This window comes from Cyprinus carpio, chromosome B2 (genome assembly GCF_018340385.1).
Source record: "Cyprinus carpio isolate SPL01 chromosome B2, ASM1834038v1, whole genome shotgun sequence".
Taxonomy (NCBI): Eukaryota; Metazoa; Chordata; class Actinopteri; order Cypriniformes; family Cyprinidae; genus Cyprinus; species Cyprinus carpio.
Window position 1 is genome coordinate 2,776,443 of NC_056598.1, and position 26,544 is coordinate 2,802,986.

At 36.9% G+C, this 26,544-nt stretch overlaps 1 protein-coding gene across 10 annotated transcripts in view; it reads right to left on the bottom strand.

Moving 5' to 3' along the window:
- The window catches only part of LOC109054706 (adhesion G protein-coupled receptor L2-like), a 99,008-nt gene that overhangs the window by 56,169 nt on the left and 16,295 nt on the right, over nucleotides 1-26,544 (bottom strand). For 5 of the 10 annotated variants that reach the window (XM_042717732.1, XM_042717734.1, XM_042717730.1 and 2 more), the window contains exons 2-6: nucleotides 24,007-24,210; nucleotides 9,747-9,960; nucleotides 7,965-8,074; nucleotides 5,208-5,222; nucleotides 3,033-3,833 (exon numbers count right to left, since the gene is read on the bottom strand). In XM_042717732.1, the coding sequence (XP_042573666.1) occupies nucleotides 3,033-3,833; nucleotides 5,208-5,222; nucleotides 7,965-8,074; nucleotides 9,747-9,960; nucleotides 24,007-24,082 (1,216 nt within the window). In that variant the 5' untranslated portion in view covers nucleotides 24,083-24,210. The remainder of the gene's footprint in view (nucleotides 1-3,032; nucleotides 3,834-5,207; nucleotides 5,223-7,964; nucleotides 8,075-9,746; nucleotides 9,961-24,006; nucleotides 24,211-26,544) is intronic. The other 5 variants (XM_042717739.1, XM_042717731.1, XM_042717735.1 and 2 more) reach the window with 2 other exon arrangements.

The window sequence follows — 26,544 nt, forward strand, 5'->3', positions numbered from 1 at the left end:
TCTGGTAATGAGATTTAATGGCTCCCATAGACGCATCTCGCGTCATCAGTTTCGGATGGTGTAAATTCTACGGATGCTTTGCGGCCAGGTATTGCTGTGGGGCTTCACTGCGTTCCCTGTGAATATTAATGCAAGCAACTCATTTTATCTCTGCGCTCAGAGATCAGGCTTAGAGATTTAATTCCCGCTAAAGAGACACTATTTACATTTTCTTTCTAAGAACAATATTTTATTGCAATCAACAATGAGAACTGAAATATAACAGTTTAATACTGAGCAGTTAGAGAAGAAATATTATATATTAAACATTAAATTACCTGGGGTTTAATGGCAACAAACAAGTGCTTTGTGTATGTTCAGCACAAGCTCACTGATGTAAAGCTATGCTACTGTGAACAGGAATGTCTAATTATACTTTCATTAACACAGCAGATGTCCTAGTTTCAGCTCTGGTTTTATAACCACAGTGGTGATGGAAATTAACATTTCCATTAAGGGACGATATTTGCCCCCTTTTTACCTTTATAATGGCTTTTTATAACCTTATTAAATGTATCCGTCATCTGTCAAATTTTTACATTTAATTTAATTCAATTAGAATAATAAAACACTACAGGGCTGCTACCAATCACATAAAATCAGCATCAACAAAAGCCATCTTTGCACTGCAGAAGCAGCACCTGAAGGGGCATTTAGGTGCATTTGCAGAAGCTCTTTAATGCAGCTCTGAGGTGGCATAAATGAACATTAACAGGACCTCAGGGATCGTCATAAAATAAAGTCAAGGTGACTCACTCTCTTTATGGGTGAGTCATTGAATTCTTCACCTGATTTATTCAAAATCTGACTGTTTTTCACATTCAAATTTATATCTAAACTGAAATCTAACTTAATTCATTAATCAGATTTACATTTAGTAAATTAAGCTTTGTAAAATTATTATTATTAAAGCTTTCTAAAAGAAATTGTGGATTATTGGGGAAAAAAATAAACGTGGGTATCAATATTTTTGGCAGCAACTGCAAGTATCATATCGGAGTCTGTGGTTCAGATTTTGTATTGTCGTGGTCTCTGTCACTTTCAGACCCTCCACAGCTCAAAGTCTCTTTGTTTTGACCGAGGATGATTTCCCAGAGGTCAATGCAGGTTGTTGTGTTCAAATTCTACACAATAACACTATTAATGTAGCAACAAGGTACAACCACTCCACAGCCAAAAACGGGAAAAAAGCAGCTGGACAAGTGTTTAAAGACATGATATAAACATGCAAGTGTGAATGAAGCAAGCCTGGAATTTCCTGTGAGATTCAACCCAATAGCTCAAAATTTAAATCAATACTGCAGACTTAGTATATTAAAGTATGGCAAAAACAACCAAAAAACTCAACAAAACCACTGGCGTCACAATAGCAATTCAAAACCATCCCAAATTTGCTGCACTGCCCTGATCACCCACTAATGGCAATTATGATAATTCAGATGTTAATTACATTTACATGTGACTGCCAGAGTGAAAATAGGCTGAACGCATGCATTCCCTGTCATGCTTGGTGGGCCAGTTAAAATCTGGTGCGTCGACTTAATTGTGGCTTGAAGGGGGGGAAAGAGGATCTTGGAATTTCAAGGCTCGACCTTTGCATGCACACGTCTGAGGACAGCAGACAGAAATGGAAACAATCAGACCTAGTCAAAAGGGGAAATGCTGCTAAAGCACAGCAGGCACCAGTGCCACCACTTACCATAGTTTTTATGGAGCTATTTTTGTGCCACAGCTCTGCACACACAAGGGGATATTTTGAGCACGCAAAAGTATTTTACATACATGGGAACTTAGTTTTAAGCATTAAATTCTAACAGAATTTTTCATCAAAAAATGTGCTGATGTCCACATCTGAACACACTTCTGAGATCTCTTTGACTGCAGTACATGTGCAAGATCTCACTGGCTTCCTCTCTTCATACATACTCTGTGTGCTCACAGCTTTTACTGCTCACATGCTCAACAGCGCATAGCTTTTGCACCAGATTTTCAGCCTATGAGGGATGAGGGGGAAATACTGATGACTGGGTACATTTTTTAGAAACAAAGTGTCATATGGCCCTTCTTTGCAAAACGATACATGGTTTTACAATACAATAATTCTTTACACATGTGCACGCCTTTTTGCACATATAATACACTTTTGCACGCACAGGGTATTTGGCACAAAAATAATAACACTGGGTTTCTGTTTAATTATTCTTCTTGCTAACAGAAGAATGTTGTCTAGTGGCTCACAATTACAATTAATGGCTCTTGATGACTGATCTTTTTTTCCTCTGGCAAGTCATTTCTCAAGCCTTGTTGTGAGGCAATGATACATGCATTTGGCCATGCAATGACTATTGCTTTAACACATTTCTGGAGAAAGGCAACTAGCTTAGATTATAGATTTTCTTAAGCAGGGTCAAAGCTAGGCTTAGTTAACACATACCGTGCAATTAAAGGTCTACGCTTGGTAGTGCTGTCATTCGTTGAGCCTTTTTGCAGCCAAATGATAACTGCATCTTTTCATGCACATGCTATGCATTTTCCTTCACCACACACCAAATGATATTGAGATTGTCTAAATTTAGTGGAAATCTTATTCTCTAGGAAATTAATCCGATACCAATTGGAACAAGCTGAGATAATTTTCTTCTAGGCTTCTCAGATGCTTTTGTGTAACATGCCAATTGTGAAGATCCCCCTGCGGCTCCCGGTCTGAGTTTATGGGTGAGATTTACAGGGTTACGGAAAAAATAAAGGGGAATAGGACTGCAAAGACTCATCAGACACTTGAGTCGAGCGAATGAGAGCCTTGCTTGGCTCACTGCCATAATATGCCTTCATAAGCAGTCACTGCGACAATCACACAAGACAATAATCCCAGGCACTTCAGCTATTTTGGTTTAGAGGACTCTCTACAGTATTTAAAATTAAAACTAAATCATCCATAACAGCCTACGCTCTGCAGACAAATCAGACTCCATAAAGACCATAATGAGTCTTACCTTCGTCTGGATCGGGTGGCCCAAACTCCAGATTGTACCGCAGAATGTAAAAATTATTCCACACGTATAGCTGGTTATCCCTCGGGTTGTAATCCACAGCTGCGATGTACTGATACTGGTTAGGGAAGAGGATATTGACATACTCCCCTTGCCCCAGTTTGGTGTTATACACATAGTCAATCTGGCTCTTACTGGCCTCGCTTTCATTCTCCTCATAGGTGGAACGGACCACGTGAAGTATGCCACACACCATGAAGGCATTGGAGGCAGAGCGTTTGTCGTAGACGGTCTCCCAAGTGGCCTCAAAGCGCAGAGTATAAGGATTGAGTTGGCTGAGAACTATACGTCCGTTATTCTGTTCTGTAGCGTAGATAACCCACAGTCCCCTTTCATCAACCGCCAAGTCAATGTCGGTTTTCCCGCCCCAGCGATAGGGCGAGGTGTCGTGGTAGTTGGCATTTGCGACTATGGCCTCCCCGCTCTTTATACGAGTCCGCAAGTCAAACTTGACGATATTTCGCGTGCGTTCCTTGTTGAAGAAGATGGCCCCGTCGTATGCCACAAATCCGGTTCCATCAACACGGTGTGGAAGTTTGTAGGTAGTCGTCTGTCGCCCGCTTCGCAAATCATCGAGTGAGGCGTACTCTATGAGTGTGTCGGTGCGGTACGGAGTCCACGGCATGAAGTAGACTTTGTCCCCCGCCTGCAGGGGGTCTTTGCACCAAGCCCCTGATTGCTGTTCCGCCTCAAAGACAAAGGCTGGATCTCCTACTGCTTTCAGAGTCCCAGGGCAAATAAAAACTGAGAAGAAAGGTCAAGAACTAGAGTTAGAAAACGAACCAGGAATGCACTCTACAATGCATTCCAAGACATTCTATGTATACTTTAGGTCCAATTCTTTGGGTGTGTGTAAGTAAAACATGGATTTCAGAAGCTAATGTATCACATTTTCATTTTGGCAGTGTGATAACTGGTGTTACGTGCATAGTCGAAAGAAAACGAGAGGTTAAGTGAGACTCTGTTTTGAGGTGGTCTTGCTCCCTGAGATAGTTCTCAAACAAGTTTAACTGAGAGGAACAGTCAAGAGGGAAAAAAGAGGACGGCAAAAAAGTCCTGTAAATGAAACAAGATGAGAGAAACAAAGCTAATGGACAGATAACATTCATTTTGGAATATCTACGTTCACGGTTCTTTTACGTCGACAGTATGGGGAGGGTTTGTCAGATTGGTCGTAAAAGCCATACCTTTGAAAGTAAACACACATACATGGATCATGTCTGAGGAAAGAACCAACGACACATGAGAGGCGGGAGGAAAGGACACGGAGGTCGAGGGAACAGGATGACAATGCTGTTCAGGACAGATAGGATGAGAGCCAAAGAGAAGAATCTTTGCTCATGTCACTGAGAGCGAGGCCTTTGCCAAACGCGCCCGTCGTTGGTTTGTGTTGAACCAGTTGGAAATGCAAAGTCTGTGGTGAACAGCATATCACATGCAGATGTCTACAGACAGTTGGCCTCTCTCTCTTATCATTATCATTGAAGGAAAAAGCCAAATAAAATTCAGCCAAAGTTCACTGTACATGAACCAACTGTCAAAGAGCTTATCTTATTTAACGTGAAGCATGCGATTGTTGTGCTACTAGTGGCACTGAATAGATTGGCATAAAAAATGTTTCCAAACAGGTTTTCAAATCTGGTTTTCCCCTGTCTTAAAAACAAAAAGGTCCACTTTAGTCTCACCATGGGCTAGTCAAAGTTGGGTTGGACTAGACACTTAAAAGTAATTTGTTGTTATTAACCCCACAGTGTTTGCACTTTGCAGGGGATCAACTGAAAGACAGCTTACTTATAATTGGCTCTGCACATTAACTGGGAAATTAGAAAGTATTTCATCATAAAAATCACATGCATGACCTTGGAAAATGGAAAATAATTTAAAATATAGACCATAGAAGATTTCCATGTAATTTCCATGTGTGAAGTGTATAAAAAGAGGTTGATTTTTGATATTTTAACCTCCAACCCAACATTTTCTGGGTTTGGGTTCGATAGATCTCCACCTTGATATCATGTAGGCGATGGGGTGGCAGGGGGAGCAGAGGGAAGGGTTCAAAACCATACAACACAAAACAAGGAGCTGAGGACTGAGAGCCAGAGCAGTCATTTACTGTACCTTTTTGCTCCACTTCTATTTTGAGCCATGGAAAAGCAAAAGAATGGAAAGAGCGTCAAGGGAGAGAAAGGATTAGAAGAGCCCCCCCCCCAAAAAAACCTTACATTTACATATACAGGCCAAAATGTTTACGTCAAAGAAGAGACCATCCAATGGGAAAATTTACAGCATATGCAGAGAAAAAAAAACATTCAAAGTAAAACGCTTAGGGACAACACCTGTGTTACTGAGAATAAGGTTTAATTAATCAAGTTGCTTTCAGTGGACACCTAGCAACAGAGAGAGAAGTTAGCAGTTAGAGAGCAAGAGAAAGAAAAACGACAACATAAAGAGCCAGACAGATACTACTAGGCATTTAAAAAGGACACGTTTAACCATTAATTGTCTAATATTCAATTATTCTCTAAGATTGGAGTTATTATTGTGAACAATGTATTGTCACAAAAACAAATAACACATCTACAGGCAAGTTAATGCATTAATTAACACATTTAAATTTTCATGATCTCATATTAATATAATATGAAAATAATTTTTTGGACAAGTTAATTGAATTTTAAAAAAGCGGCTAAAATGCTGAAAAACAGGAATGAAGAAAGGGGCGTAGTAACAATCTTGGATCATGAATATGAATTAAATGAGAAGGTTTGCACACTAAATTTCCTGAAAGGGAGAATGATTAGTGCTGCAGTGGTCGTCTATTCAATCCACTGCCAAAGAAACAATCTGACCTGCAAGCAGGCTTCTGCTTGATTTTTAAAGTTATCATTAAAACGAAAAGCCAAGCCAAAGAGAAATAAAGTTCAGGATCTGTAAGATTTTATGTTTTTTGAAAAAAGTCTCACCAAGGCTGCATGTTTTTGATCAAAAATGCATTAAAAACTGTGATATAACATTTTAAAATAACCTTTCTATGTGAATATGTAGTAAAATGTAATTGATTCCTATGAGCAAAACTGAATTTTGAGCATCATTACTCCAGTCTTCAGTGGCACACGATCCTTCAGAAATCATTCTAATATGTTGATTTGCTGCTCAATAAACATTTCTGATTAATATCAATGTTGAAGACAGTTGTGCTGCACAATATTTTTGTAGAAACTAAAAGACATATCAAAATCTCTCAAAAATCGGAGCCAAAATTTTTGGCCACCACAACAGGACATGGTCCTCCAACATCCATCTGAAAAAAACTAGAGGCTTTCAATAGAGAGACAAACACAAGAAACAAAGCATCTGTAGAAAAGATGTCTGAAGACAGAACATTTTATTTCTCAAGAAGACAATGGCCATCAGCTGCAAAACTGGACAAAGAATCAGAAACCCAAAAGCTGAGCTAAAGATATTAAACACAGAGTAAACACCTTTCCATTTAATCATTGACGGAGAAACAACGGCACGAAGCTAAACGCTGAAACAGACAATGGCTCTGTTCCAAATCCTAATGAGCTGCTTACTGTATAGAGACGAGTATTTTAAGGCTTCATTGTTGCATGCAAAACATGCCAAATGTCTGTCTAAATCTATAGCAGCATCGCACGTTTCTTTCATGGATAAGGCAATCCCAGAATGCACTGCACTGACTATTTACATTCATATTAAATGTATGTCTTTATAAAATGTATATACAAACATATATATAAATAAATATATTAGTCTGTATTACACAGCATATAAATGTAATATTGGGTTTGTGTTTTGTATTTTTGCACTAGGTTAGGTTATCGTGTGATTTTCTTAGTAACATGAATTGTGACTGTTGATAGAGTTGCTGCGCATGAAGAGATTCGGAAATCACTTAGGATGTGTGTTTTCATTTAGGATGCTTCCTAAGAAGAGCAGCTCACTATGTTTTGGAACAGAGCTATGATATAAGGATAAAAGCTGTTAGTAAGCTTACTATGCATGTTTGAAGCGGTATATTACGTGTGGGGTGCTATTACTTATTCAACATCAAAACATGGGTCAAAGACGAAAAGGGGTTTAAGCATCAAAACAATACAAGTTTAATAAAGCATTATTTTTATGTACTTATTTATTTATTTTTAATAGACTATCACATTTTTACCATGCTTTACTGAAGACACCCACTAAAATGTAAATTGGTGTAACAATATTTGACATAGCAAAAAAAAAAAAATATTTACTGAATCATCAGATGACAGTGCAGCCCTAAAAATACGAACTGATTGTAATTTTAAATATTTACCAATCTTTGCCACTTACCTTCAAACCACTAGGTTTGTATATAAAATATAATCAAATTTAGTATAATCACTCTTTCTTGTATATGTTTTATTAAGTACAGATCAGAATAAGTATGCTGTTTTATTTTTGCATAAATACAGTATATCTGTAATGCTGAATGACAACGGAACATTATTTCACCCACATACTGACATTTTATTTGCACAAAAGTCATTTAAAACATTAAAGCAGACACTTTACTTGCTTTTCTGTATATAAAATCACTTTTGTAAACTTAATTTGATGCGGACACCAAAATGGGACGTATCATCTTTGACCCACATACAGATGAAGTTTTAGGGTTTTTTTATTTATTTATTTATTTATTTTTGTTGTTGTTATTAAAATGGGACGTATCATCTTTGACAAATTTAATGATGTTGTATTTCAGCATTTTACTGTTCTACTATTACTTTGCAAGACATTCCAGTAAAATAAACAAGATAAAATTGTTATTATAATAATTTTTTGGTATGAGCCGTATTTCAGAATATTTGTAAGATCACTTACTGTATGGCACACATTCATACTGGACCTCAAGATACTTGTATGTCCCAGGACACGGATCTGGAAAGACGTCCGAGCCTGTGATGACAACACACTGCGTCCGATTGTTACACCTGAAACATTCAATGAAATCAATTAATGGACAAAACTTCTCACTTAAAGGGACAGTTACCCAAAAATGACAATTCTGTCATCATTTACTGTTTTGAAGATATTTTAAAGAATGCTGGTAGCCAAACAATATCTGGTCCCCACTGACTTCATTAGGATTTTTCTTTTTTTTCTTCATATCATGGAAGTCAATTTGGACCAACGACTCTTTGCATAACCATATTCTTCAAAATATCTTCTTCAGCACAGTTTTAACTTCACATTAGCACCTTACATGACTCCCCCCACACCTCTAGATTAGTTATGTGTCCATCGAGCTTCTGCACGAAGACGTCTTGTATCATTTTTGTTAATTGCACCTTCCTTGCATCATGTTCTGCGTGCACGGAGTGCGGCTGTGTTAATGCATGCTTACACATCCTCATGCTAACCACAAGACACTTTGGCTTTAGGCTAATCAGGGGAAAACATTTATTAATTAAGAAAAAAAATCATTAATTCTAACTCAAGGCCAACTGCAACTAATTCTGAAAAAAAAAAAAAAGACTTTCAAATCCCCCAGCATTTGAGAATTTCCTCTGTGGTGCCGTTCATAGGTAACAGTAAATGATGACTGAATTTTCATTTTTGGCTGAACTAATGCCATGCTGTTTTCTGCTAGCTGAGTAGCATTGCCAGCTGAAGCCCTGGCAGCTGAATAACGGATAGCTGACTTCCAGTTTTTGGGCTTTTCACACTGCGTTTAACCTTGGGTTATTGTCTCTTTAAACCCTGATAGCTCCGGAGCAGGGTTAGCACCAGGGTTGCCAGGTCTGTGGTTTTCCCGTTGAATTGGGCGACTTTTAAACGGTTGCTGCTGGCTGTATCTCTTCTCCCCGGTAGGTGAAAAGTTTGTCATATTGCATAAACTGTATTTGACAGAAATGCTTGTATTGAAATCTTTTACCCATTTTAAATGTTACCAATGCTAAAACTGTGCTGGATCATGAGTTTTGTGAGGGGGAAAGGCTCCATTGAGCTTCTTTATGAATACAGACAGTTTTTTATGATTATGACTAGCATGCACAGTGATTTTCAAGTTAAAATTGTGTGTATTGCAAAACAGTGAGGTTTTGATATTGGGGCTTGGGCCATAAGAATAGTTTTTATTTGGCTAGTTCTTACTCAGATCTGGCAACCTAAGTTAGCAAAGCAGTACAGTGCTTGGCTCATTAAAAGTTCACATGCTTTTGTGCAGTTACTGGATTTATTTCCTTTTATTTTGGGGGAATAATCTAAATGTGGCGGAAAGCACAGTTATTGAAGTGAAGAACACACATATTGTCTAACCATTTCAACCCTCGTAATGCTCAGATTTAGGCCATCCTGAAAGCAAAAGCATATGGTTCATTTTGAGGAAGGTCTTGAGTATTCCCAAACTAACAGAGACAGAATGGAACATGTCAAACCCTGATGAGGTCTGGACCAATTAAAGTGGACTAACACAGGTGGCGTTTATTTATAAAAGAACTCCGGAAGAATTTGAACTCGAGTTTGCATGTTAAACTCTAGAGCTTTTCAGAAACAAGCACACGATATCTGCTGAGCCAAATTCAGTAGCTACAAGCGAAAAGGAAGCGAGGAAATAGCATCCACATTTGGACTACAGGCGATGCTTGGCAGACGGTCTTTTACCTCTGAGATACGATTTTATATGCATCCGGGAGGTAGCAATTAATGTTCTCCATCTGGAAGGGGTCGGCGTCGCATATCTTGTCGTCTGTGCGGCCGTAGTTGGCGGTTTCGATCATGATGACATCACTCCCCGGGCAGCGCAGATCGATAGGGTAACCCTCACACGACAGCTCTCTCCGCACCAGACCGAACGGCAGCGCTGCACGACTGAAGGCTGAAGGAAAGACAGGCAGATCAGAGATTAGACCGCTCCTGGTGTTAGGTCAGAGGATTTCAGCTTTAATGGCCCACTAACATTGAACACAGAAGAACCTAAAACAATGCGTCCTTGTGAAAGACTTTAAGTGCAACCGTTTTGAAAATGGTCTCCCATTTGAATTGGCAGACACTTTTTGCAAATCTTGCATATATGTATGTTTTAAATCATGCATTTTTTTTTTTTTCACTTTTTTTAATGAAATGAGTTTTTTTTATTTGATATTACTAGGTAGCAACTGGATATTTATCAGTTAATATAAATAACAAATGGCTTCCATTTGAACTACAAGCCCAGATATTTTGATCTCTGTTCTGCCAGACATTGCATGAAGTAATAACTTGTTTTGGTGTCATTTCTAAAATAACAGACTGCACTTTTAGCATGCATTATGTCTACAGCTCTCAGAGTAATGTCATAATATTATTCTTAAATTGCATCAGCGTGATTTCCCGAGTCCTGTATGAAGCAGATGGGTCAGCATATTTCTTTTGGTGCAGCAAATTCACAATTTACCATATAAACATGTCAACAAAAATAGAGAAATGTTATCTGATATCTGCTATTAATGCATGTCACCAGACAAATAAATGAAATGACATTTGTGCATTTTGTTTTGCATCTTTGCAAAAAGCCATCATACTATAAGATATGGCTATTAAAGACTGCTATGCAGAAGTTATGGTTATGACCATATGGTTGGTCAGATTTCCCTAAGATGCAGGGAACATTGTGAAGTGTGGGAGGACAAAGTAGATGATATTACTGACCAAAACATAAAGAGGTGTTTTCTGTTGCTGTGCCATATTTGAGATATTGTTACTCTGTACAATGAGGTTTCTAGACCACATGGTTTAAAATATGCAAGCAGAGACATGTAGTTTACATTGGGACTGTCCACTAACTGTGTGCCAAATTTCATAACTTGTGACTGTATGATTCAATGAGCTGCCACAGACTTTTCCTATCAGCCTGCAGCAACACAAACCCTCTTTTGGAGTTAAAACTTACTGTCAGGATTTACTCAAGACACGCAGTGAATAAGAAGCAATGAAAAGGCAGTTATTTTTGCGGCTGAACTTTTTGCAAATGCATTTGTAGGGGTTTCCCTTTCAGAAGCAAAACTTACATAGTGCATGCATTATGACAAACAGAAATCATCTAGAGACCTTCATAAAAAATAAAAAAAATAAAAAAAAAGGTTTCTGTGCTTGTTGTAACGCATGCACTGATGTAGCTGAATTATTATTTATTTTATAGAGAGATTGAGACAGAAGATTAGATTCTCAGTCACAGACTGAATACGCTGCTCCGGATCCACTCCAGGATTTCCATTTCTCACTCTCATCCCATCCACATTCAGCAGGCAGAGAGTTAGTGAAGCCACAATGCTCAACACTGCACAAACTGTGTAAAAACATGGTAAAGAGAAAAGTAGACTTTTGCGGTTTGATCTACATTTTGCATGATTAGATCGTTGACATTTTTTAATTGTGCAGCCCTAATTCAGGCTTTCTGCAGGTAAACTTGAGAGTTTTTTAAGACCTTCTTTAGACCAAGTACACAGTTTAAGGAAAATGTTAAAAGACACAATACATCGATATGGTCTCTAAGTGTAAGTGTCTTGTATTTGCAATGCCTCGAAGCTTGAAATCACAACTTTCAAACAGATTGCTGTTACTTTTCAATTCAAACAAAAAAAATACTGAAATAAGTTTTACTGTACTTTCTGATCACACTGCAAAAAAGTGCTCTTTTCTTCAGTATTTTTTGTCACATTAACAAATATTAGTTCTCGTTTTAAGCATCATTTTGTTCTATTTCTCAGAAAACAAGACTTCATTTTGCTTCTCAGGTAAATGTGATTTAAGTGGGGGAAAAATACTGAGGAAGAATTTATTTTATTTTTATATTTATTCATACATTTATTTATTTTTTGGAATGTTTGCAACATTTAATGTAATGACTATGAATTTAAGATTTTCTACTTTGATTTCAGATCATTAAAGGTATAGTTTTCACCCAAATAATTAATATTATGTCATTAAGGACTCACCCTCATGTCGTTCCAAACCCGTGAGACCTCCGTTCATCTTCAGAACACAGTATAAGATATTTTAGATTTAGTCCGAGAGCTTTCAGTCCCTCCATTGAGAATGTATGTACGGTATACGGTCCACGTCCAGAAAGGTAATAAAAACATCTTCAAAGTAGTCCATGTGACATCAGAGGGTCCGTTAGAATTTTTTGAAGCATCGAAAATACATTTTGGTCCAAAAATAGCAAAAACTACGACTTTATTCAGCGTTCTCTTCTCTTCCGTGTCTGTTATGAGCGCGTTCACAATACTGCAGTTTAGTGATATCCGGTTCACGAACGAATCACTCGATGTAACAGGATCTTCTTGAACCAGTTCACCAAATCGAACTGAATCGTTTGAAACGGTTCGCGTCTACAATAAGCATTAATCCACAAATGACTTAAGCTGTTAACTTTTTTAATGTGGCTGACACTCCCTCTGAGTTCAAATAAACCAATATCCCGGAGTAATTCATTTACTCAAACAGTACACTGACTGAACTGCTGTGAAGAGAGAACTGAAGATGAACATCGAGCCGAGCCAGATAACGAACGAATGATTGACTCGTTCTCGAGTCAAGAACCGTTTCTGTCGGACACGCCCGATTCGAGAACCGAGGAATTTGCGTGATTCAGACTGACACACAGCGCGTCTGAACTGAACTGTTTCTTTTGATGATTGATTCTGAACTGATTACTAATGTTATGAGCGCAGGTAAACCGAAGGCTTGAATCAAGGGCAGTCATCGCCAATGAAGTCATTACGTTTGATGGTGAACCGTTGTGAAACGTGAAACGTTTTCTTCAACATTTTTATTGAATCGAACTGTCTGAAAGAACTACTGGTGATCATAAAACCGATGAGTGATCCGAAAACCGATGCAACCGGTTCTCTGACTCGAGAACGAGTCAATGTTTCGTTCGTTATCTGGCTCGGCATCTTCAGTTCTGTCTTCACAGCAGTTCAGTCAGTGTACTGGTTTGAGTAAATGAATTACTCCGGGATATTGGGTTTATTTGAACTCAGAGGGAGTGTCAGCCACATTAAAAAAAGTTAACAGCTTAAGTCATTGTGGATTAATGCTTATTGGAGACGCGAACCGTTTTCAAACGATTCAGTTCGATATGGTGAACTGTTCAAGAAGATCCGGTTACATCGAGTGATTCGTTCGTGAACCGGATATCACTAAACTGCAGTATTGTGAACGCGCTCATAACAGACACGGAAGAGAAGAGAATGCTGATAAAGTCGTAGTTTTTGCTATTTTTGGACCAAAATGTATTTTCGATGCTTCAAAAAATTCTAACGGACCCTCTGATGTCACATGGACTACTTTGAGATGTTTTTATTACCTTTCTGGACGTGGACCTTTACCGTACATACATTCTCAATGGAGGGACTGAAAGCTCTCGGACTAAATCTAAAATATCTTAAACTTGTGTTCTGAAGATGAACGGAGTTCTTACGGTTTTGGAACGACATGAGGGTGAGTCATTAATGACATAATTTTAATATTTGGGTGAACTAACCCTTTGCAACATTTAATGTAATGACTAAGAATTTAAGATTTTCTACTTTGATTTCAGATCAGAAAATAGATCTGATCTGTTATCTGGTTACAGAAAATACTTAATATAGACATAAAGACAAATGCGCTCTAATGGGTCAATAATTATTAACTGCTGATTTATTTGCTAAATGTAAACATGGAAGAGTGATCTTTTTCAAAAAAAAATTGTCCTTTTTTTTCAAAAAATTATTTTTAAGCATTCCGTATTATTGATATAACATTGAGAAGCATGTTCTATTGTACAATAAATACAGTATGTACACTAATGCACCTATACTTTTCTTTATGAAAAGTATAACACATGCCCAACTGTAAATATTATGAACATTGAGCATGAGGTATTTCAACTGGCAGTTTTGAGAGAATGTGTTGGTGCTTGTGTAAGATTTCTGCATTTATGGCTATGCATTTATTTATTTTGCAGAGATAACCATAAGTAATGTATTTTAAAGCCAGTGTAAATTCTGTGGTGGTCTCAAGGCATTGAGCTGAGACTCGAGCCTCAAGGTTTGTTTCGCAAAATGACCAGCCGACTGTTCAATATCCCTGACTAATGTGATGCATTTCCCAGTGAAACGATGATACTTACTGGAAAACGATGTGGGCAAGACTTCACTGTGCGCTTCGTTAGTTTGGATGTTATCCCGCATGCATGTGTCATTTGACTGGAAGAGAACCTGACTTTATCTTGATAATGAGCCTTTGTTGTTCTTTGGAAAGACGTGCACAGATGAACAGTGCAAAGCAAACAGTAGAGCGTTCTGGTGTCTATACTCTGCAGTCTCAAACACGTTGCTCCACTCACTGGCTCTCTAGAGTCGATGTTTATTTCCACACACCAGCACAGTTTTTCAAACTCACCTTCTGCCAGCAGCAGTCGAGATTTACATCAAAGCTGGGAAGAAAGAGAGGAAAGCAGTAACAGTCGCCCTAAACGGGCCTGCCAAAGCGTGTGCCTCTTTATCTCACGCTTTCTTTTAACTTAACTCATGTTAAGGGGGAATCCGATGCCATACATAATACATTACATGCAATGTTCCGTGCATTGCCATGGCAACAGTTCTAGCTGGATTCTAATTAGCTGTGATCCTGTTCCATTGGACTTGACTTGGAATTTTATCAGGAATTCTGGTCAGTGGCTGGAAAAGTAGTTTTCTTATGCATCTTCCTGGTGTTTGCTGTGGGCTCAAGCCAGCATAGCCAACATCGTTGCACAATATACCCCATTTTCTGCTGCTCAACTGAACTTTATTTAATTTATTTATGTAGGTAAGACCTCTTGCATTTTTTTTTTTGTATTATTTATTGTATTTATATTAGTTTTATTAGTTTTTTTGCAGGTTAGACCTCTTGACTATGATTTATTTATTTTATTTATTTATTTTTGTCCCCAGTTTTTCAGGGTCTCAAAGCAGCTCGGCTCAGAGTAAACTCCTTCTCTGTATGAGTTTATGCATTTCTGGAATGCATTTTGGTTCACTTTATTGACACATTTGCATAATTTCCAACATTTCTGTGGACAGAAGTTTACAGAAATTCCCCAAAAGAAAACTTGAGGATTTGAAACATCAAACGCTCGAGGGTTTGACCATTTAAAAATGAAGAACTTAAGGCATAAACATTGGTAGCGTGTAGAGTTAAATGATCTTTATAATTATCAAATACTGTTTTTTTTTTTATTTAACAGTACAGCTGTAAGTTACAACAGTAATATATTTATGTCTACATTATTATAACTAGATTTAAAAACTAAAAAATAATGAAAGAGGTCTTAGGTGAGATGTTTTATAAATAAATACATTACACATTTACAACATATAAGAATGAAAAATAATTGGAAAGATCCCGCTCAGTGACCATTTAGGCAGAAAAGCAGCGCGTCTCCCAAGTGTGCGAGTGTGAGGGCCGCTTCCAGCAGGATTCCTGCCTGTCACCCTCCATTAATGCAAATTTGATTGGCCTTTGTGGCTTTAGGAACAGCAAACAGCTGCATGCAAATCCAACACACTCCCCCTCGACCGGCCCCCATTGTGTCCCGGACTCCACGGGGGATTTCTCAGACTGAAAAATGGGTGGAGAGCAGAAAAGGATGGTGTCATCTTAAGAAAAGTATGAGAAGTCCCACAGTAGACCCAGCAGGGACTTCTTGAGCCTACTTGTCTTTTTTTGTGATTTTCTTCCCGTATTACTAGACGCCAAGTAGCTTCAGAAGAAAAGGAAAATGTGCAAACTGCTCTCAAGCGCCTATAATCCAATATACGGAGCAATGCAGGGTTTACGGTGTTGTACTGTATTTTCCAAAAGGATTTAAGATGTGTTGGAAGGGGGTTAAGCTTCTTTTAAAATGCAATGTTTGCCTTTTTAAAGTTTTTTTTTTTCTTCTCAGCGCTTCAGCCTCTAAATTTCGCTGTTGTTCGAAGAATTCTTACCATCAGAAAGCAAGCCCTTGTGCCAAAATGCACCACAAGGCAAAAACAACAGTTTACCAAACACTACACACAATGATTTTGTGGCATCATCAAAAACTGCTTTGTTTATGCGAGCATCTAAAAAAGCCCAACACAGCAACAGTGACTCACATCGAAGGCATGGGTTTGGGACAGAACTGTCCGATTTGGGGGGTTGAAAACTGGCATATGGGGAGTGTTTATGAAACTTTTTGGAAATGAATTAATCATTATTTTTGCAATTTCACCAGCACTTGGATTTTTGATGCTAGCGGCATAGAAATGTTTTGACCTGTTGATCTCAGTTGAGCTGGGAAGATGCATGAGGTTCTAATTTGCTTTATTTTAACATTGTTCATCGTTGGAAAAACTTGCTTCTACCTACATTTCTGCAGAACTCCAAAAAATGTAACTATACATACAATTCAGTTCAGTTTTCAGATTAAATTAATACTAGTGCCAGTAAAACACCAACAACTTGAATTCCTTTACACACAACTTACTGTTAAAGGAACAGATTATTGAACAATACTATGTTATGACCTTAAGCCCCTTTCACCAAAGTGCAGTATTTGAATGAACAGCACACACATTTTGTTGTCTGCATCACATAACTAGCTCCATATGGAACATGGTAAACTTGCTCATTAGCTCACCTGGTACAGTATAAAGCGCAACGGTCAGGTTTCAGAAGTAAAACTCAATATAAATCTTAAAAGACAGAGCTGTTGTGAGCTCTGAGGTTGTGAATCGATTGTATTTACTTTTGTTGAACCCATCTGATCGCATTAATTCACCTTTTTTTAAATGATTGATAAATGATGATTCTGTACAGAAAATTCCACCAATCAGAGTCTAACAGCAAGTGAGCGTGCCAAAAGAGCTCTTTAGCTCCGCCCACTCACATGAAGCAGAGCAGACTACATAAATGAGTCAGTCGCAAAACATGCAAGAATCAACAAAATTTTGCTATATACAGTATATATATATGTGTGTGTGTGTGCCAAATAAAAAGTAACATTTTGTATAATCTCTCTTATTTTTGGTAAAATGTTTAACATTTGGTTGATTCTGCAAGATGTACAATACAAAGTGCAATGTGCGCAAAAATAAGTGCAGTAGTAGTGAGCTACTTAAGGAACTGAAGGGCAAAACTAAATCCTGACTGACAAAACCAGGTTCCAGACTGTGACTAATCCACAGCAGACCTGAAACACACTGACTACAGAGATGAAGAAACATGACTATGGAAAAACAGTCTGGGACGTGTTTGACAACAGGCATCTTTATCACTGAAGACAAACAACTATGATAGAAAAAAAATTATTTTGATAGACTATACTTACAAATATCAACAAATGAGTATTATAATACTCTGATATAATTATTATCAGTCAGAAGGATGTTTGTTTTTTGTTTTTTTGATATGTAAATGAATTGTAACTGAGTGCATCTGTAAAGTTTATGGTCAATTCACACAGGATACGCAACATTAAGATGGGTGTCCCTACTGTCTACACAAATAAATATCTGTATGTTGAATATAATATTCTGGGATTTTTAGTGAATGTGGCTAACTTTGCAAATGCAATATTTTTTAATTTAAACATGCATCACTTTCACTGTGTTTCTGGCAAGAAAGATGCTTGTTTAAATCTGAGTGTCGTCTCTCTCACCAAAACATCAAGAGGTTTAAATGCTTTACACGAAGAGGAGAAAATCCTGTTGATTTGCTATAATACACAGTTTATCACAGAGTTTATTACAGGCTTTCGAGTCTGCATGTTTTTGGTGTCACTCAGATGGTTTGGCAGTAGTGGAACTATTTTCATTGGTTGGAAGAAATAATTGGTCAAATTGGGCCTTTCACACTAAGTGTGATTAATCGGTGCAAATGTATGCTGCAATGATGTTCTTGAATCGAAACAATAATTCCCTATAGAGCTATTCACATTGTGCGCGATCAATCATGGTGCAACAAAGCAAGTTTTTTTCCCAACCAGTGTGTCAATGAAACAAGCCGCGCAATCATATTGAGATTTAGATCTCATTCCCGAAAGGGGCGGCTATTGCACAGAAAGCGGTTTTGAAAACCAGTGCAAACTGTGATTGGATACATTGCGTATTGCTGCAAAAACACATTGTAAAGAGAAACCACTGATGCACCGTTAAGCTATTTTGTTTAACTGCATAAGTTGTTTAACTGTTGATTTGCCATTACATGTACACATTGCTCTTGCCTACTTTTGTCTATTTTGAGGTGTTGTTGATTGTCGATTAATCTTAACCTTTTGATTATTACTGTTGCCTGTGTTGTTACTGTGTTAAAGTGATTTTAACTTGCACACCATATTGGGTTCATTTTAACCCAGCAGCAATAGTTGATTTAACACACACCAGCATTGGCTTCGTATCTATTAAATGATCTAAACCGTGTTGTTTTTAACCTAGCGTTGGCTGTGCATTTGCAGATTGTTTTTTGCAAGCATGAATTAGGTTATGAGATGTGAAGGACAACACAGAGGTGAATGAACAGCGCTGGAACTCATTTTTTGGCGCTGTTATCTGACCTCATGCATAATGCAGTGCAGTGATTAGATGGAAATGAATAACGTGAAGAAACTCTTTATGCATGTGCTTCAGCTTGGGTTTTTATCCGAAAACACTGGTAGTTTAAAAGTGTTAAGATTCAGCATTGAAAAGAAAATGTAAAATATTAAAAGACTGAAATCTAAGAAAGCACTTTTATTTACACTTCCTTTTTTTCCTGATTCAGTTTAGTCCTGATATCTGTTGTTACACCGTTGTTAAACAAGCTATGCACTCGATGATCTAAGACACTTCTTCAAGCAATCTGCTCTTTTCTCTTAAGTGTGTCCTTTCAGAAGCCAATGTCTACAGAGTCATTTATTGTTTGGCCTTTCATATTGGAATATAAAAATATGGCAGGCCTCTTTTCAAGACTGCCAGAGAAGGACCGCATGCTGTGCGCAAGGAATCGGGCCACAGAAACCAGGAAAGGATTTTGCTGAAGCTTACAGTGATATAATACTCTGTCCAGGGAGGAGCTCGTGTATGGTTTGAGGTCCAGCCGTGGTTTGCTGGAATTCAGCTCCTGATATTTCCCTCCGTCTGTCATGTACACAGATAAAAACAGACCAACACTGGCCTCACAATCTCAAATGAAGATTCATATAACCACAGATCATCTGAAACAAATCTCTGCTTCAATAAAGGTTATTGAAGTGTCTTTTACAAAAAAAAAAAAAAAAATGCATTTCGGTCTTTTTACTTTAATTAGATGCATTACTTGCAGTTTCTTTGTAGTTAGTAAAATTAACCAGTAATTGTTTTTATACAGTTTTTTTTAGTGTACTGCCCTGACATTATGACATTGTATTGAGTCGATCAATGCTCACATAAAAATATTAATACTAAGAGTTTTAAAGTAGAGATCTTAATTAGCATTAAAATCAATACATAAAATAACATTTGTTTTGACAGTTATTTTCTCTAAATAAAGGCAAAAATAAAAGCTAAATGTGACATTTCTGGGAGTTTGTGACATTTGTAAAGTTTATTTAAATTAAAAAATGATGCAAAAATGATGGTTTCCAAAATGCTGAATGGCTAGAATTACTTTGATTCTCAGAAATTGAAAAAAAAAAAAATCAATTTAGTTGTAGCATCTGTAGTAACTAATTGATTACTCGAATACTATTCAATGGGTTTGATTAATCACAAATAATCCTGATTAATGTCTTATAATAATAGGCTAAATGACCTTTTGGCCACCTGCATCACATGCAATGACAGGTAAAGTGGGTTTTTCCAGCAGAGAGCTGAATCATAATGAAACATATAATCCTCAAAGGATTACAGCAGTAATCTATAATAAGGCTCATCATAACACAGAGGAAGAATTTACAATTATTGGACGTGTTCCAGGAAATGAGATGGCTTTAAAACTAATTGTTCAGGCTTACTGTAACGATACGGAACGCTGTCTGACTTTGTAGAAAGTCGATTTAAAAGTGACAGTTTTAGCCTTCACTGGCAGTAACTTCATGTCTTTCCACTCAAAACACAATCTGTTCACTAGCGCTCTCTCCCTGCTACTGACAACCGGCTTAGATACACTTTTTCCCAGCTCTATTAACTGGAACAAACCATTTTTAAATCAAATTAACTCACATTTCCATTCAGCAGAATTATATCAAAAAAATAAATTAATAAAAACATAATAGGGCACATAATTAACTCTCATAACACAATCAGGTCCAGTTTAACTCAGAAGAGATTTCTAAAAACTGCATAGAAATAAATAAAACTGCATTTTCAATCTGGAAATTTCAGAGGCTTTCCAGAATTTTTGGGAAACCTTTAGAAAAGTTGGTGGAAATCGAACAAAAATGTTCCACCCCCTTGCAACCCTAGCTGAGATCCTCAATGTACACTTTTTTTACTAGTGTAAATAGTTAATATATAGCCATGTACACACTGCTGATAAATTCAGTAATTCATGTGAGTGATAAAACGCATTCTTAGTTAAGAATTTATTTATAAATTATGGATGTAATGAATCTTTGATTGGTAAACATATATATTTTAAAAAAGTGAATTCCAAATGAGATGTTTTTGGAGCTTGGTTATATGGTAATTTTTTTTGCACGTGCAGGATGTTTTAATGGTACAGAGACCTCTTACATATCAAACAACCAGGGAAAATTATGATTTCTCATGTCATGAGCCTTTAAGATTACTCTTTGCTGTAGTAAAATGCTGCGGTCTTAATTGCGTCATTCTGTCTTCTAGTGCTCAACAGATAAATCAAACCCAAACTCAGCTCAGAGGTTAATGGTGTTGAAAAGTTTGTGAAAAAATAAAATAAAATTTCTGTTTTTTGCAAGCATCTCATATTTCCAGAAGTCATTCAGAAACTCAGAAGAAATATGCGTCTCGCTGCTAGATGAAAACAAACATTGATGTACAAAGAGCTGAGTGCAGATCCAAACCTCCCAATTCCCAAAGTTATAAAAGATAAACCAAAATCAAAACATAAAAATGTATTAAGTGTCAGCTGATCAAAGCGGCACATTGTAGGAAAGAAAAGCTCTTCCTAACTCATCTTAGAGGAAAAAAAAAAAAAAAAATCAAATTGCCAAAATAAGTAATAGTAGTTAGAACTCGTAGTCAGTAGAGTTCACTAAAAGACAAGGCATTTCTGGAGAATCAATGTAAATGCATATACTAGAACATACATTAAAATCCAGATCATATAAGCAGATATGTGTTGTTTTGAAAAATTTTTTATTGCAGGTTTTTTTTTCTGGAGATACGGCTTGTTGAATGAAAGTGAGGCAAAGCATGTATAAGATGGATAAATCTTATCTCTGGTGTGCTTGAGGACACCTTTCCCATGGAAATGCAGATAAATCATGATAGCTGTGTCACATATACATGATTCAGATACGAGCTAGAAAAAAAAACGCTAAAAACAAAACAAAAGACGAGTGCAGCACGATACAGTTTCACACACACAATCAGACTCCTTCAGACAATGGTCAAAATGTCCACTCCATGGACAATACATGCAACACATACTTAAAAACGCATTCTTAGTTAAAGAATTTATTTATAAATATGGATGTAATGAATCTTTGATTGGTAAGCATATAATATTTTAAAAAAGTGAATTCCAAATGAGATGTTTTTGGAGCTTGGTTATATGGTAATTTTTTTTGCACGTGCAGGATGTTTTAATGGTACAGAGACCTCTTACATATCAAACAACTATGTCATGACCCTTTAAGATTACTCTTTGCTGTAGTAAAATGCTGCGGTCTTAATTGTGTCATTCTGTCTTCTAGTGCTCAACAGATAAATCAAACCCAAACTCAGCTCAGAGGTTAATGGTGTTGAAAAGTTTGTGAAAAAAATAAAATAAAATTGCTGTTTTTTGCAAGCATCTCATATTTCCAGAAGTCATTCAGAAAACTCAGAAGAAAAATGCGTCTCGCTGCTAGATGAAAACAAACATTGATGTACAAAGAGCTGAGTGCAGATCCAAACCTCCCAATTCCCAAAGTTATAAAAGATAAACCAAAATCAAAACATAAAAATGTATTAAGTGTCAGCTGATCAAAGCGGCACATTGTAGGAAAAGAAAAGCTCTTCCTAACTCATCTTAGAGGAAAAAAAAAAAAAAAAATCAAATTGCCAAAATAAGTAATAGTAGTTAGAACTCGTAGTCAGTAGAGTTCACTAAAAGACAAGGCATTTCTGGAGAATCAATGTAAATGAATATACTAGAACATACATTAAAATCCAGATCATATAAGCAGATATGTGTTGTTTTGAAAACTTTTTTCTGGCCAGCTTTTGTTTCTGGAGATACGGCTTGTTGAATGAAAGTGAGGCAAAGCCATGTATAAGATGGATAAATCTTATCTCTGGTGTGCTTGAGGACACCTTTCCCATGGAAATGCAGATAAATCATGATAGCTGTGTCACATATACATGATTCAGATACGAGCTAGAAAACGCTAAAACAAAACAAAAGACGAGTGCAGCACGATACAGTTTCACACACAAATCAGACTCATTCAGACAATGGTCAGAAATGTCACTCCAATGGACAATACATGCAACGCATACTCTCTCAGACTCTCAGAGTTCGTCAAATCAGCAAATCTAGTGAATTATCACAACTGCGGGTCTAACATCTTCATAGATTGCATTCTGCGATTTTCATTTTTGGCTTGGCCAGGTTTATTCATAATATAGTAGAGCAAAATAGAGTAAGAACAGGAAACGGCAGCTTAAAATAAAATACAATTAAACTAATTAAATTAAAAATAATATAAAAAAATAAATAATTAAAAAATAAAAATAAAATAAAATAAAATAAAATAAAATAAAATAAAATATCGAAATGGAGATCAACTTTTGGAAAATTAAATTAAATTAAATTAAATTAAATAATTAAAAATAAATGTGTTAATTTAATTTAATTTAATTTAATTTAATTTAATTTAATTTAATAATTTAGGCTGTATCTGAATATGCATAATTCCCTGCTATACAGTAGGGCTGTATATCTCCAAATTCACAGTATTCATAAAACTATCCAACTAATTCCCAGATGATACTGAAGAGCGCATCCAAAGGACACTCTCCTATCCTGTGAGGCCATGGGAGAGGATTTATGAATGACTGGCAGATCACATGACAATAACAACATTCAGCCGGATAACATTCATACTACATAACAGTCGTGAACTACTTATTCAAAAGAAGCACCTACTCAGAGTATGTGCATGTTTTGATGTGATAGTTATTTTTTTAAGTTTATATTCAAATCTGTAAAGCAAAAACACACCTTTCTTTACAAAAGTACTTGTCAATTTCTTTTTTCTTTAAAGCTAGAGGTAATAATAACTGTTCTTAGCCCTCATGCAAAACACATTTTTGTTACATTTATTTTCTGTCTTTTATGACTTGACATGAAATATGACTTGACCTACACTGCAAAATGAAGAATTAAGGATCCACGGGAGAGCAGATCTCTGGCGTTTTGAGTATTGAGTGAATTCTGACTAACTTAACTCTGATTGCCTTTCGAGGTCATGCACTCAACAGACATGTCTACGATTTCCCAGTCGGCTTTTGTGAGAGAACACAGAATCAAGGCAGACCAAATTCAATTTGCAAACTAAAACCAAACACACCAACATTTCAAACTGTTTTTGATCTGAACTGACATGAGCTGAATAATCACACTACTTCTGAACCGTCTCCATGAACATGTTGTGCTGGAAAGCGCTCCATATTCACTAAATACAGACTCTCTAAAAATGTCACTTTATGATTTCAGCAGGCTATAGCGTCTTTAGAGATGGTCTTACCTTCTGAAGATTGTATAAAAATCACAGTTAACACAAGTCCATGCACCAGGGGACATTTCCACAGTGAAGTAGCCATTTTGGTTATTCAAGAGCGTCTCCAGATGCCAGACAAGAGTTTGGATTGGAAAGAGGATCTAGACAGTACGCAGGCCACGCAGACATCAGCAATCTGCTGTTCTCCACCTTTCACCATTCATGCTCCATCTGAAAGCACATTAAAGACAAAATGATTAGCAGTGTGAATTGGGATCAACAAAACAGAAATCATATCACATGAACATCAAGCTCAAAACACTCTTCGTCTGTAATCTGTGTTAGTAAAGGGATTGATGGCTCAATTGGACTGAAAAGACCATAATTGATTCGATTCGAGGAGGAGGAGGAGGCATAGATCTGAAATAATCCAATCAAAAGGAAAAATAATAATAATCTGGCTATTTTCTCAGTCCGTAACACAGATGAAATCTCTCATTCTGAAATCTCTTGGGTCATTCTGTGTGAACTCTACCAGAGGTCCCCGGCTCAAGCTTTTGATTTTGTCAATATTTTCTAAAGAAAGATAAACATGTATAGTAATGAAAGCCAAAATATTAAATGCCATGGATGTATATTTACTGAGCAATCCACTATTTTGTAGAGGGGGGTCAAAATGGCAATTTTCACCTGAGATTCAAAGCCAAATAACATGGGGGTAAATATGACTTCAGAAAGATGACAGCATCACGATGTTATGTCTACAGAGAGATTGGTAGGTCTGTTAGTAAAATCTGTTGACTTTAGCAATCTTTGTTGCATTATCTGCCAATGGTGACTGTTCAAAAATGGGAAAAAGCACTTTTCAAGTTGTTTTTCTCCAATGTTTGGATGCTTGTAACTCAAGTAGTATTAAAGATATTTTAATGCCCTTTTAGATGTTGTGTCTTAACAAACGTTTCTTTTGGCATCTTAATTTTTAAGGCCCTATATTGTTCGGTTCCAGAGATATTGGAATTTCAATATGGCTCCAGGAGTAAATTGTTAAATTGTACACAGTTTCAGTGGTCAAAAACCAAATGTCTGTCCCTTCGTACACAGATGATACTTATTTTGTTTATAAAGGAATGTCTGAAGAACAAATGTGGAAATCAGAATGTTTCTTGTTTCCTTCAATCAAAACAATTCCATGGGACATACCTGTCCGAGTGCCATTAATATTCTTTTTCCAACGTTTGTGTGCATGTAACTCAAAAAGAATTAGATTTGGTTGCTAATAAACCATTTCAAGGCCATATTTCATTCAGTCACAGAGATACAGGAATCTCAATACAGCTCCATATTCAGATTGATACCCATTTTCAGCAGTCGAAAACCAAAGCTGCTGGTTATTATATTTAAAGGGAAATATCTGAAAAATCTGATCTTGTTTCCCTCTATCAAAACAACTGCACAGAATCTGAAGGTCCCGCCCCTTTCTTTACACATTTACTATTTGGTAACAGTTTATCTTGATAGTCCACTTCAGATATTCTACTAGCTATAACTAATTTTGTAAGTACTTGTCACCGTATTCTACTAACACTAACCATATCTGAACAGTCTACTTATACTCTAATGAGAGTTAGTTGACATGTAGTTGCAAAGTTACTTCCATAGTGAAGGATTCAGCCAGTGTAATTATGCTTTCCAAGTCTATCACACAACCTGCTGCAGAGAGGAGACGGCACGAAGCTAATCATAACCACCAAACGTATCCGAGCCATTAGAATTCTGCCCAGAACACTCTGCTTTAGATCAAACATCGTGAACAGTTAAAAAGCCTCTGCATTATAATCATCACTGACAAGAAGAGCTAACACTGACGCCACGACTCGCTTATCAAACTACACATCATGACCATTACTAAAAATGAGCACTGTTTAGATGTAGTAAGAGTTAAGACTCATTAGACTCATTTTTTATCAGGACTGCGGCTGTCACAAGCTACCGAATGCAGCTTTGCCAGGCTGTAAATATAAAAGAAATGCTGATACTTTTAAAAAGAAAAAGAGACAAGCTCTTCGATGTCCCACCCTGACTTCGTGTTTCAATCAGAATTACATTAACACATCAAGGAAAACTGTGTGTTCACGAGTGAGCATTAGATGAGTGCAAAGATAAATCTACTTGTAAAAACTGAGCACACGAGCAAAATTAAATATCCAACATCAGTGATACAGAAAAACATCATTACCAGCCAAAAAACGGTACGGTTTACAGAAATAAATCTTGCCAACCTTGTCAAATCACCTTGTCAACCGATACAACAGAGGCAAACAAATCAAAGAATAATGGAGCACAAACTTGTTTTACTTTACGCAAGATGAAAGCACCCATCTCATATCAAACCATCTCATACCAAAATGTTTCTGAACTTCAGCTGAGTGTGAGAAAGGCTGGGAGAGTGTAAATCAATCTCAATTACAAGCCAGAAAGTGCTGCTTGTCTGTGCAAAACTCACAGCCAAAACACTAGGCTGTTATGACTCAGAAGAAGAGGCTGTGTTACAGAAACACCCTAACG